General features: G+C 36.6%; 2 protein-coding genes across 6 annotated transcripts; both read right to left on the minus strand.

Annotated features, from left to right (window-relative positions):
* Positions 1-236: 236 nt before the first annotated feature.
* LOC140871739 (low affinity inorganic phosphate transporter 4-like) lies at positions 237-3,000 on the minus strand. The gene is made up of 2 exons (XM_073274418.1): positions 1,328-3,000; positions 237-802 (listed from the first exon to the last, which is right to left on the minus strand). Exons 1-2 carry the CDS (start codon positions 2,632-2,634, stop codon positions 502-504), a joined length of 1,608 nt encoding a protein of 535 aa, XP_073130519.1. The 5' UTR covers positions 2,635-3,000; the 3' UTR covers positions 237-501.
* A 1,624-nt stretch (positions 3,001-4,624) lies between these two features.
* LOC140871986 (uncharacterized) lies at positions 4,625-7,534 on the minus strand. Of its 5 annotated transcripts, none has more exons than XM_073274729.1 (4): positions 7,478-7,534; positions 6,464-7,117; positions 5,172-6,252; positions 4,625-5,038 (listed from the first exon to the last, which is right to left on the minus strand). In XM_073274729.1, exons 2-4 carry the CDS (start codon positions 7,071-7,073, stop codon positions 4,834-4,836), a joined length of 1,896 nt encoding a protein of 631 aa, XP_073130830.1. In that variant the 5' UTR covers positions 7,074-7,117; positions 7,478-7,534; the 3' UTR covers positions 4,625-4,833. The 5 variants fall into 5 exon arrangements, with proteins under 5 accessions (XP_073130830.1, XP_073130826.1, XP_073130829.1 ...); XM_073274725.1 differs by having other exon boundaries at positions 5,172-6,255; XM_073274728.1 differs by having other exon boundaries at positions 5,172-6,255; positions 6,464-7,089; positions 7,478-7,521.
* Between the last annotated feature and the right edge of the window lie 5,690 nt (positions 7,535-13,224).

Below are 13,224 nucleotides of genomic sequence, written 5' to 3' on the forward strand. Positions count from 1 at the left end.
ATAAAGGTCCTCCACTCCCCAACTCGGATCTGTCGATGCTACCCTATCCAGGTAGTGCCGGATAGGGTAGCAACGGCTCGGATTTGACCTGGGGCATTCGGGCCGTCCGATCTGGCTTCAGGGCAGTGCCCTGAAGCCAGCATCGACAGAACCCCCAAACTCAAAAAAAACAAAAAAAAAAATAAAAAACAACTCGTGACACTTACTGATTATTATTTTATCAAGCTCTTATTAATAGGAGGATCATTATTCATTACCAATCAAATGATTGATTCTAGGGTACATCGAATGAAATACATTTTTATGACACAGAATATTATAACCCGTTATATATTTTATCATCTAACTACAACTATTTATGGTAATAGATTTCAAATGGTGCATCATAAAATGTCCTCAACACAAACAAAACATTCTTATGTTGCAACTGATTATCATATCCATAGCAAAGCTAAACTTGACTTGCCGGTCACTTCTTGTATCATCTCGGATTTTGGTTAATCAATAATTCCTCGAATTTTCTTCCCATTTCTCCGACGGGCTAAACGGTGGTTTCGTGGTCGTATGATCCTCGTCGCCACCGTCTCCCCCGTCCTCGCCAGAGATCTCTTCTAGTGACCTCCCCTTTGTTTCGGTCACAAGAAAAGTAAAGAAAAATCCCATCAGATTTGTGATGGCCAAGAGGATCATAGCTTTCTTGATTTTAGATATATCTCCATCTTGGGTGTAATTCTGTATCCCAAACGCGCTCACCATTGCCCCAGCCTTGCCGGAGGCCGCGCTAAGTGCGTGGCAAGTGGACCTATATATGCGCAAACAAGAATGTATAAAAAAATAATTAATATCAGAAAAAAATGATATAAATTAAATATCAAAATGAAATCATAAGAATTGTAAAATTGAAGCTATTTTTCCGTAGAAAAACGGTATCACGGACTTATATTTGAGACACGAGTTGACATGATCTATACTAATCGTGAAAAATGAGACATTTTCATAGATCGGATTGTAATCTGATTGGGTGACGGTGCTTTAAGAGATTTTTTGTGTGTATACAGACATCAATTCAAACATTGAAAAGAAAGTATTGAATCACTCTTTTTATTTATTTATTTATTTATTTATTAATTATTACTAGATAGCTCGATCCAGTTTGGACAAGCCCACCTCGCATAAGCCCAGCTCGATTCACCCAGGATTTAAGGCCTTGCTTCTTGTAAAGGGCTTAGCTCGAATAGCCCAACCCATCATTTCCTGATGACTCGGTTTATATATATATATATATTTTGAAAAAATGGTAATGAAAGGTAAAGCGAAGTCAACTCACCTAACCCTTGTCGGAAAAAGCTCTGCGGGCAAGACGAAGGTTGTGCTATTCGGGCCGAAGTTCGCGAAGAAGAACGTGAGCCCATAAAGCGCTGCAAAGGCCCATTTATGTTCCGTTGTCTTCAGATAGTCGTATTTCAGGCCAATTATGAACATGAAAATCGACATCATGAAAAAGCCCACCAACTGTATGAGGAAACGCCCCACCTTTTCAATGAACGCTACCGTGAACCAGTATCCCGGGAAAGTCCCCAGCAATGCGATCACAAACATGGCACGCGATGTTTCGAACATTTCTCGGAGAGCACTGACGTCTTCAGCTTTGTTGGTGAGCCCCATGGTTGGGAAAATGTCTTTTTGCGTCAGATTTTGGCTGTAGAATGCGATGTCTAGCAGGAACCATGTCGTCGTTGTGCCGATCAGGTGTTTCCCGTGGCGTCTCACGAATTCGAATGAGAGTAAAGGGTACTCGTTTGATGCGTTGAATCGGGCTATTTTGTCGGGTTCAGCTTGGATTTCGATTTCAAGAACTCTGCCCATGTCCGAAGCTGCTTGCTTTGCGTTCCCTTCGATTATGGCCGTGTACCGTGCTGTTTCGGGCATTTTCATACGCCAGTAGAAGGTGAGGATTGCCGGAAGTGCGCCAATCATTAGCACAATTCGCCATACATAGTCGGCCTCTGGCTCAGTCGATAAAACATGTTCATCTTTAAATGATGGACCTCCATAATTGTTAAGGAAGATTCTAGACAAGATCATTGATACAAGTCCAGCAAAAATGATGCCAACTCCTTGCATCGCGAACACTGCAGCAATAAACGCCCCACGTGTTTTCTTGTTCGCGTATTCAGACATGATAGTGGCGGATAACGGATAGTCCCCGCCGATCCCAAATCCAAGCCAGAATCTAAAGAAACACAGAGTTCCCATCACAGCCTTTGGACTTGATCCAAATGATAAACCAGAACAAATGGCACAAAGGGCCATCAGAATCAAAGTGATCCCATAAACTTTTTTCCGGCCTAGCTTATCGCCTAGGTACCCGAATACTAGTTGCCCGGATAGAGTACCGACTAGCGCAACCCCAATAACCAAGTTATTGATTGGATGTGGAAGCTTTCCGGGTTTTCCCGTGGAGGAATCATAGTAGTATAAACGTCCTAAAAGTTTAGAGACAGTGGAGATGCAAAATAGGTCGTATGCATCAGTGAAGAATCCCATTCCTGCAATCACAATAGTGGTAATATGGTACCACTGTGTGCGTGCATTGTCAAGCGCATTAAGCACAGAGATGTTGTTTGAAGCCATTGCTTTTGGTGTGAGGTTTGGTTTCTTGGGCTGTTTGTCTAGTTTTGGTTTGGCTTATTTATATGTACATCATATCTTGCTTTTGAAACATTGGGAAATCAAAAGTATTCCGTTTAAACCAATGTTTTAGAACAAGAAATTGATGGATGGTTTCCTGTTTGGTATATGCTTTTGCATAGTTGAGAAATCAAGGAGATTTGGTTCCACACTTGACGATTGCATCCAATCCATGGCCGCTCAAGAGGGCACTAAAATCTGAAAATCGTTCACGGTCCACTTCTCAATATTGAAAAATGAGATTAATATCAGAAGCGAGTGTTGTTTGTTGCTGTTTTCGGAAGATTGTTGTTCTTTGGATTCGATTATTGTCTCTATCCGATATGTTTAGGCTGTCTTTAAGTTGTCATCTAATATTTTATATTTGCACCCGTAATATCCCCTTTATCATGCATTTATTCTTGATCTTGAGGCTAACGTCCCATACTCAATGATTTTGAGAAATATTTTAATTAATTATTTTACGATTAAATTTAATTGAATTCATGGAAAAAAATTGTCTTTCTATTACTATCAATTTGCACAATTTATTCTTAAAAACAAAAATATTTGCACAATTTAAGTACGAAAACTACAACAAAAAACCTAAGGATTATATCAACATATTTGACATCAAAATTCAAAACCTATAACTGAAGTTTAAAAAGGAGTAAGCATTTTGAATTCATGGAAAAAATTGTCTTTCTATTACTATCAATTTGCACAATTTATTCTTAAAAACAAAAAAATTTGCACAATTTAAGTACAAAACTACAACAAAAAACCTAAGGATTATATCAACATATTTGACATCAAAATTCAAAACCTATAACTGAAGTTTAAAAAGGAGTAAGCATTTGATTGTATATTGGTATCAGAAGTAATGATTAGTATTTAATAGTTAATATAGTATTTGATTTGATTGATTATTATAATTTATTTGATTTGATTGATTAAATTTTATATAAAAATGATAAAATATCATTTTGTTTTTTTAACAATAAATAAAATATGAATAATATTATTTACAAGGATAATATAGTAATATAAATTCAATGATGCAATTGATGTAAAATAAATAATTAATGATTTGATTGATGTAAATAAATAATTAATATATGGATAAATAATATGGCAAGAAAAGCGTGAGATTGAATAAGATAAATTATACATAGATTACTAAATCATCGTATCAAACATATAATTTTTATATACACAAAAACTCATGTAAAATCATTTCACAAATCAATTTGTGAAAATGATCTCTAATTCAATAAACTCGATAAAAATATTATTTTTTATATACATAAGATCAGGTCGATTCGTCTCACAAATGTATATCTGTGATACTGTCTCATGAGAGACAAGGTCTTTGATAAAACTACAAGCACATGATAATATAATCTGTCGCATCATCATTTTTATATATCACTTCATCATTTTTTGATGTCACGTCACCATTTTAATGAAAAATGCCTAAACTTGAAAAGAAGTGCAAGTTAGTGGGCTAAAACTATGAGTCGCCCGACCAATAAATAGGGAAAAAAATGAAAAAATATGTTCTCCCAAATATATATATTAAACTCCTTGCAGAAACCACTCTTTGTATATTGGCCTCGTAATTTTTACCCTCTAAAATACCCATGTATTATATGGTAAATTAACCTATTAGTTTAAAATCAAATTTTGGTATATTTGATGCAATGTCTATTTTCTAAATACTCCTACCTCTAATGTTGATATAAATCATTACCTTTTTTCTGATATCAGTACTGCTTTTGTGGATATGTTTTTATGTAAAATAGCCCTTAAATTAACCGTGATATTACACATCAATTTTTTTTTATATTCTTAAGTACCAATAATTTTCACAAATGTTTAATTTAGACGCGCGCAAAGTATATATTTCAACCTGTAATAAATAAATACTATACATCGATTGAAATACGTTGTTAATATATATTTTCATAATCGACCAACCTTATCCAGCATAGTAGTTGTAATTACAAGACTTGGCCGCAGCAGCAGCAGCACATTGATAGAACTAGAAAGATTCCTACAGAATGAAGATTGCTTTGTTTCAACACCATTATATTCACAGTGCAAAAAAGTTTGATGCCAACATCAGATCATCCCCGTAATATGAATATCTCCATGATGGTTTCAGCACTGCCCACTCGATTGCGGTGACTTAAAGAACGGGTCTTCTCCATTATGATAGATCGCAAATAGCTGCTTCGAGTAGTGTTTTGCTAATTCCCTGCATAGTTCATCCCCCTTGGGATTGAATTCTAGCAACTCTTCCACCGACTTCTTCACGTCACTTTGTGGTTCACCGTCAGTGAGAAACTCAGCCAAAGCGCTGCCCCTGTCAAGTCACCCAAAAGCCAAAAACAAAAAATCTCAATAACTTTATTCTCAAGTGGATAAAGTATCATAATCAGCTCGTGCATGTGTGCAGATAAAAAAGCTAGGAGCAAACAAAGGAACAGACAATATACCTGTGTGCATCACACTGGCTAAACCCTCGTCTATTGAGATTTATTGTTGCTTTGCAAGATTTCTCCTCAGATGTTTGTTGGCGATACAGAGCACACACGGCCTTCATGCATATTTCAGGATTTTTACCGAAATCAGCAAGCATATCTGCTTCAAACTCCCACTTCATTTTATGTTTACTTTCCCTTCTTAAACCAGACATAATTTCCTTGTAGTCCATGACACTATCTAATGAATCTTCAGATTCACCAGAAGTGTCCTCAGCAGAAACATCACAATCAGAATCATTAGAGCTGTTTACAATGAATCCATCCAAGCTTTCACCTTCACTACCTATGTCATCCAATTTCATTTCATCTTCACTGCCTAAGTCATCCAATTTCATTTCATCTTCATCAGACTCATTTTTCAGGGTTCCAACGATATTATTGCTGTCAATGCCTTTGTAAGTACGTTTTCTTGAGGCGCCCATCTCTGCAAAATTCAGCTGCTTGGTTATGCGTTCATCAATTTTGTCCTGGGATTCAGTATCAGACGCAGAGTTGCTGCTGAGGCTCGAATTTAAAACATGTGATCGCTGATTTTTACTTGCAAGTCTACCAATAGGAATATTATCATCACTTTCACTATCACTGGTAACAACCTTTGAAACTCTTCTCCTTTTAGGGGTCAAAAGATAGTGTTTGCTCCCATTATAGCAAGCAACCTCTTCTTCACAACCCTGTTGCTCAAGCACACTAGTACATCTAGCTTTTGATGTCAACTTATTTTCATACATAGCATTTCCCAATCCATCATCAGTAGAATTGAAGGACCCCTTCCTTCCTGTAAGATCAAGATCTTGTAGCTGAATGTCAGGGGCATCGAGATTATCATCACTGTCACTAATATCAATGTCAATAACATGAGGTCTACCACCCGGTGTTGAGGGAGAAAAACTCTTTGAGGCGCTCTTGTCTTCGGTAAAGCTCAAACACTTTCTAACTCGTCTACCATATGTCACATTGAATTCACGTTGCGGGCTATCCTTGATTTCATCAGCTCTTGTATACTTCTTAGATGGCATGTCACCTGGAGGGGTGACTGCTGCACAGGAAAAGGCACGAGAGTTTCAATAAAAATTCACGATTTTAAAGCATCAAATTGATATAAACAATTTTATATGCTGCATATCTGTTTATCATACCACCATCAATTAAAATAACACAGAAAAATCCCATTCACTCTCCAACTAATTTAAATTCATCTACATAAACTTGTCGCAAACTCATCAGCGAGCAAAGAAAAAGACTACCTGTCACATTGTCATCCTCAGTTGATTTATATTCATCAGAATTTTGCACTTGTGATGCCGGAACAGGATTTAGTACAGTTTTTCCCTTCAACCTTGCTGAATCCACATCAGGTAACTCCAAGCCCTTTTTTGACATCTCAGACAGTAATCTCTTCTGCAACTCCAATACTTGTATCTCTAGCTCTTCGCACTTCACCTTCCAACCATCAATCTCGCATTCAGCTTTCTTCTTCTCACACTCCAAAACACTATTTTCGATCACCAGCTTTGTGATCTTGTCTTCCTCATCATCCGCCAATGTCAAATCGACTACCCCATTTTCTTTATCAGTAGCTCCTCTTTCACCATTTCGAATACTCATTTCAAGATCCTCGTTGCTCTGCTTCAACACATTAACCTCGTCCTCGAATTTGAGCCTTTTAAGCTCCATAAACCCGAGTTTACCTTCAAGCTGTTCTATTACATTCTTTTTCGCCTCAATTTCCAATTCCAAGAGTTGATTTTTCTGGTTAACTTTCGTGATTTCATTTTCCATTTCTAAGCATCTCCTGCACTCTCTACAATCCCCCTTCACGCTCACTCCATCATTTACCAAGTCTTCACTATCCATCTCCTCCAAGCTCCAACTGTATCGCAAGTCAACAAAACCCTAATCTTTAAAAAAAAAAAAAAAAAAAACACACACACACACACACAGTCACACACACTTCAGAAAACAAACAAAAATATATATAATTCAAAAATAAATTATTAAACACATTACAACAAGCAAAGAACAAATGCTGCATGTAGAGCCAAAATCAAAGTTTCACTGCGCACCAAACCCGCAAATCCATTTCTCCAAAACTCAGCCAAAAATCGTGACAAATGGCAAACACATCGATTCCAAAGAAAGTTGTACAAAGCCGTAGAAGAGGTCTTTTACGATATTGATTTCAATATTCAGTGCAAGGGCTAAGTGTGCAGGAGTAACAAAATGCATTTAGAATTTGGAAAGCAGAAAGAACAACTTACGATTGACACGACTACAGAGAACAGAAGAGGGTTTCCATGGAAACTGCCCGACAACCGCTTCTCCTAAAATTTTTCTTTTGATCGATTTATTTATAATTAATAATTATTAAATAAATAAAATAAATGCTGTTAATTACTTATATGTAACGTTCAAAGAATGAATCATTACTTGCTAAATAAATAAATGACGATCAATATTCCTCCTTTTTCTAGAGTCTCGTTCAAATGTTAGTAGTGCAACATTTATAAAATAAATTGTAAATTGTAGAATAATTCTTATATCATCAAAAAAAACTCAATATAATTGAAATTTATCAAATCTCATTATACAAAATCTCACGATACAAAATAATTTTTACGATATAATTATAGTAAATATCATTGTATGATATATTAATTGTATCTTTAGCATTTTTATTTTATTTTATGAGAATTACGAGCTTCTTTTCTCTTTTCTCAAAATTTTTTTTGTAGAAAGATAGTTATCTTCAATTGAGCAGAAAGATATATTTCCTAATTTTTTGAGCAATTTTCCATTTTTTTAATAAATATCATTTGTAAAATAAATAATCATCATATATTACTACATATAAGAGGAGGGGAATTTTAGCTAATTGGTTAAACCTTTTTATATTCCAATAATATATTTCTAACTCCTCACTGCCCACTTTTCATATTTTCCTTTTTTTTTTTGGAAAAAAAAAAATCATCCAATCATATTAATCCATAACTCATAAGATAGTTGTCTTCGCACAACCTAACATTCGTACACATAATTTATACATTTTGACTGATTAATCATTTAATCCATTAGTGGGTTTTAAAAATATAAAAAGAAAACCTTATCCTAATGATGTAAGTGTTAAAATTTATTCGGATTTAATTTTGATATAAAATTACATAAAAATCATTTTAAAAAGAAATTAAAATAAAATATTTTAATCACACATAATTATGTGCATTGTCTGATTGTCTCTAGTTAAGTTATAAATTACGAGTGTTATTGTAATTTTGGCGTGCCCATACCAAAGTATTTTTATGTAAGAACATGTTATTGACATATCTATTTTTCTCTCCAAAATATCTCTTTCTCGGGACGAAATCCTCTGCTACATTTGGTGCTACAAACCGTGCTACACTTTGCTAAAAACAACCACGTTTGCAAAAATTATAAAAACTTAAATTCATTAAACAACATGGATGAACAAAATATAATTAATCATTGATAAAATGCTTGATTCACCTATTTTTCAATTAAAATAGGCAATAAATTGTGTTCCAAGCACGATAAATGAGTAAAACAATTTATTGATGATTTTTTTAATTGAAAAAATAGGTGAATCGAAAATTTTATCAATGATTAATTATATTTTGTTCATCCATATTGTTTAATGAATTTAATTTTTAATAATTTGTACAAACGAGGTTGTTTTTAGCAAAGTGTAGCCGGTTTGTAGCACCAAGTGTAGCAGAAGATTTCGTCCCATAATTTTATTATTTTGAACAAAATAAAATTCAATAAATAAAACATGAAATATTAACTTTAGAAAATAATTTAAACCTCAATTTATTAAAAAAAAATTAATTTTGTGCCCAGATTACGTGCAAAAATTTGCTAGTATGAATGATGAACCAAGTGACCAACCAAATCCAAATTTAAGTTAGAATTTGAGACGAGAAGAAATTTATAAGTTATATCTAGAAAATGTCGGCAAAAGAAAAAAAATGAAAACAAGTGGATGGCATTTGGCAGCTTGTGGCAGAGAAAAATTGTGGCAGGCCATGTGTACGTGAGAATTTTCCTTCTCCTTTAAACACCGAAGACTTGCCCTATAAATAGGTGCATCTGCTCTTCATTTCCATCATCCCATCTTCAGTTCTTTTCTCTCGTTCTAAATAGCATTTAATATTTTTGAGTGTGTTTCTATATATATTTGTGAGATAGGTTTTCTCCTGTATTAAGAGAATGAGTGTCTCTTTGGAAAAACAGAGAGAGGTTGTAATTTTCTAAATATTATAGTGGAATATTGTGGTCTTGCCCGTGGTTTTTATCCTAATAATTTTAGGGGTTTTTCACGTAAATCTTGGTGTCTATTTTATTCTTCAATTTCCATAGTTTCTATCTCGTAATGCCGCACCTGGGGCCAACAAGTGGTATCAAAGCCTTGGCATAAAATTTCTTAAAATTCTGAGTATGCTCTGTGGTTGCAGCTGTGACTGATCTTCCACATCAGAAAAGATTTTTTTTGAAGATTTTATAAGGCAGGATTCTTGTAGTCAAGATGACGGCAAAATATGAGATAGAAAAGTTCAATGGGAGCAATTTTTTGCTGTGGAAATTGAAGGTGCAAGCAATTCTGACAAAGGAGCGTTGCTTGGCAGCTATTGGAGATAAACCGGCGGACGTCACGGACGATCAAAAGTGGAATGAGATGAATCACAATGCTATTACCAATTTGCACTTGGCAATAGCGGATGAAGTTTTGTCAAGTATCTCTGAAATAAAAAGCGCAAAAGTTATTTGGAATACTTTGGCAAAACTGTACGAGGTCAAGTTACTACACAACAAAATTTTCCTAAAGAGAAAGCTTTATACTCTTCGGATGGCGGAATCCTCGTTGATGACCGAACATATCAACACACTGAATACTCTATTTTCCCGGCTCACGTCTATGGGGCATAAAATAGAGAAAAAAGAACGTGCAGAGCTTCTACTTCAAAGTCTATCAGATTCATACGATCAGCTCATCATCAATGTTACAAACAATGTTCTTTCGGATAATTTAAATTTTGACGACGTCTTAACTGCGGTTCTTGGAGAAGAGAGTCGTCGAAGGAACAAGGAAGATAGGTTGGCAACGTCGAAGCAATCAGAGGCTTTACCGATGACGAGAGGAAGATTGACGGAGCGTGACTCCAGTGGAAGCCACAGATATGGTAGATCCAAGTCAAGAAGTAAGAAGAAGAATATTTACTGCTTTAAATGTAGCGGTAAAGGGCACTTCAAGAGAGAGTGTACGAAGAGCATCGAGAAGGGATCTCAAGGAAATGTGGTCAGTACTTCAGGAAGTGGTGAAATACTATTCAGCGAAGCAGCAACAGTTGCGGAAGGCAGACACAAATTTTGTGATGCATGGATTATGGATTCAAGAGCGACGTGGCACATGACGTCAAGGGGAGAATGGTTCGATCAGTATGAACCAGTCTCAGGAGGATCTGTATTCATGAGAAATGATCATGTCTTGGAAATCGCTGGGGTCGGTACCATCAAAATAAAAATGTTTGATGACACTATTCGCACTATACAGAAGGTACGACATGTGAAGGGCCTGACAAAAAATCTTTTGTCTTTGGGGGCAATTGGATGATATTGGGTGCAAAACCCGTATCGAGAAAGGGATTATGAAGATTGTGAAAGGCGCACTTGTGGTTATGAAGGCGGAAAAGGTTGATGCAAATCTGTATGTACTGATGGGAGAAACACACAAAGAGGCAGAACTAGTTGTTACATCAATTGGTTCGGGAGAAAAATCGACAGTGTTGTGGCATAAAAAGCTCAGACATATGTCAGAACGAGGAATGAAGATTCTCTCAGAACAGAAGCTGTTGTCGGGGCTTACAAAAGTGACTCTACCCTTTTGTGAGCATTGTGTTACCAGTAAACAACACAGATTAAAGTTTGGCACATCTACTGCCAAAAGCAAAGGCATATTGGAGCTGATTCATTCTGATGTTTGGCAAGCACTGGTGGTATCCCTAGGAGGAGCGAGATATTTTGTCTCGTTTATTAATGATTTCTCTAGAAGATGTTGGGTGTATCCAATCAAGAAGAAGTCAGATGTTTTCGAAGTCTTCAAAGTTTTCAAAGCGCGGGTTGAACTTGATTCTGATAAGAAAATCAAGTGTTTGAGGACTGACAATGGAGGAGAATATACCAGTGATGAATTTGATGCATTCTGTCAGCATGAGGGCATCAAAAGACAGTTCACAATGGCTTACACGCCTCAACAGAATGGAGTGGCAGAGCGGATGAACAGAACTTTGTTGGACAGAACAAGGGCCATGTTGAGTATTGCGGGTCTACCAAAGTCATTTTGGGCAGAAGCAGTCAAAACCGCTTCTTATATCATCAATCGTTCTCCTTCAGTAGCGATTGATTTGAAGACTCCGATGGAGGTGTGGACTGGCAAGCCAGCTGATTATTCTCGATTACATACATTTGGAAGCCCGATGTACGTTATGTACAATGAACAAGAAATATCGAAGTTGGATTCCAAATCAAGAAAGTGTATCTTCTTGGGCTATGCTGATGGAGTAAAGGGGTTTCAATTGTGGGATCCTACTGTTCACAAGCTTATCATCAGCAGAGATGTTATCTTCGAGGAAGATAAAGTAAAGGGAGACAAAGGCACACAAAATTCAGAAACTACTACAGTTCCGATGGAAAATAAGACAGACGAAGATCAAGTTTCGTGTGAAGCAGTACCAGAGCATGAGGTACAAGAACCAGTTGAGTCAGAGGTTTCCAAAGTGAGGGAGTAAAATTGAGAGAGAAGACCACCAGGTTGGCTTTCAGATTATGTCACTGAAAGCAACATTGCATATTGTCTATTAACAGAGGATGGTGAGCCATCGAGTTTCCATGAGGCTACTCAAAGCTCGGATGTATCCCTGTGGATGACAGCGATGCAATAAGAATTGAAAGCATTGGACAGGAACAAAACTTGGGATCTTGTTACACTACCACGAGGAAGGAAAGCTATCGGTAACAGATGGGTCTTTAAGATCAAGCGTGATGGCAATAACCAAGTGGAGCGGTATCGTGCAAGACTGGTTGTCAAAGGGTACGCCCAGAAAGAAGGTATTGACTTCAATGAGATATTTTCTCCTGTGGTTCGACTTTCAACAGTCAGGGTAGTATTGGCATTGTGTGCGGTGTTTGACCTACATTTAGAACAAATATATGTGAAAACGGCATTTTTTCATGGCAATCTTGAAGAAGAAATCTATATGCTCCAGCCAGAAGGTTTTGCAGAAAAAGACAAAGAGAACTTAGTTTGCAGGTTGAACAAATCTCTGTACGGTCTCAAACAGGCACTGAGGTGTTGGTACAAGAGATTTGATTCCTATATCATGAGCCTTGGGTACAACAGACTCAGTGCAGACCCTTGTACGTATTTCAAGAGGTCTGGTGATGATGATTATATCATTTTGCTGTTGTACGTGGACGACATGTTGGTAGCAGGCCCCAACAAAGATCGTGTCCAAGAATTGAAGGCAGAGTTGGCTAGGAAATTTGATATGAAGGACTTGGGACCAGCAAACAAGATTCTAGGGATGCAAGTTCATCGAGACAGAAGTAAAAGGAAGATTTGGCTTTCCCAGAAAAATTATTTGAAGAAAGTCTTGCAGCGCTTCAACATGCAAGATAGTAAGCCAGTTTAAACCCCTCTTCCTATTAACTTCAAGTTATCTTCTGAGATGTGTCCTAGCAGTGAAGCAGAGAAGATGGAAATGTCTCGGTAGCGTATGCATCAGCAGTGGGAAGTTTGATGTTCGCCATGATTTGTACAAGACCATACATTGCACAAGCAGTGAGAGCAGTCAGTCGGTATATGGCGAATCCTGGACAAGAGCATTGGAGCACGGTTAAGAGGATCCTTAGATATATTAAGGGTACCTCGAATGCTGCATTATGTTTTTGAGGATCAGATTTTACACTCAGGGGCTATGTGGATTCAGATTAC

This window comes from Henckelia pumila, unplaced genomic scaffold (assembly GCF_033568475.1).
Source record: "Henckelia pumila isolate YLH828 unplaced genomic scaffold, ASM3356847v2 CTG_461:::fragment_3, whole genome shotgun sequence".
NCBI classification, from domain to species: domain Eukaryota; kingdom Viridiplantae; phylum Streptophyta; class Magnoliopsida; order Lamiales; family Gesneriaceae; genus Henckelia; species Henckelia pumila.

What these genes read in the sequence shown, in the direction of transcription:
- LOC140871739 (XM_073274418.1), bottom strand. Translation starts at nt 2,634, where the DNA reads ATGGCTTCAAACAACATCTCTGTGCTTAATGCGCTTGACAATGCACGC. An exon ending in CTTTTTCCGACAAGGGTTAG is followed by an intron (nt 803 to 1,327) that starts GTGAGTTGACTT and finishes GCGCATATATAG; the next exon opens with GTCCACTTGCCACGCACTTA.
- LOC140871986 (XM_073274725.1), bottom strand. Translation starts at nt 7,073, where the DNA reads ATGGATAGTGAAGACTTGGTAAATGATGGAGTGAGCGTGAAGGGGGAT. An exon ending in TGAGGATGACAATGTGACAG is followed by an intron (nt 6,256 to 6,463) that starts GTAGTCTTTTTC and finishes TTTCCTGTGCAG; the next exon opens with CAGTCACCCCTCCAGGTGAC. An exon ending in AGCCAGTGTGATGCACACAG is followed by an intron (nt 5,039 to 5,171) that starts GTATATTGTCTG and finishes GTGACTTGACAG; the next exon opens with GGGCAGCGCTTTGGCTGAGT.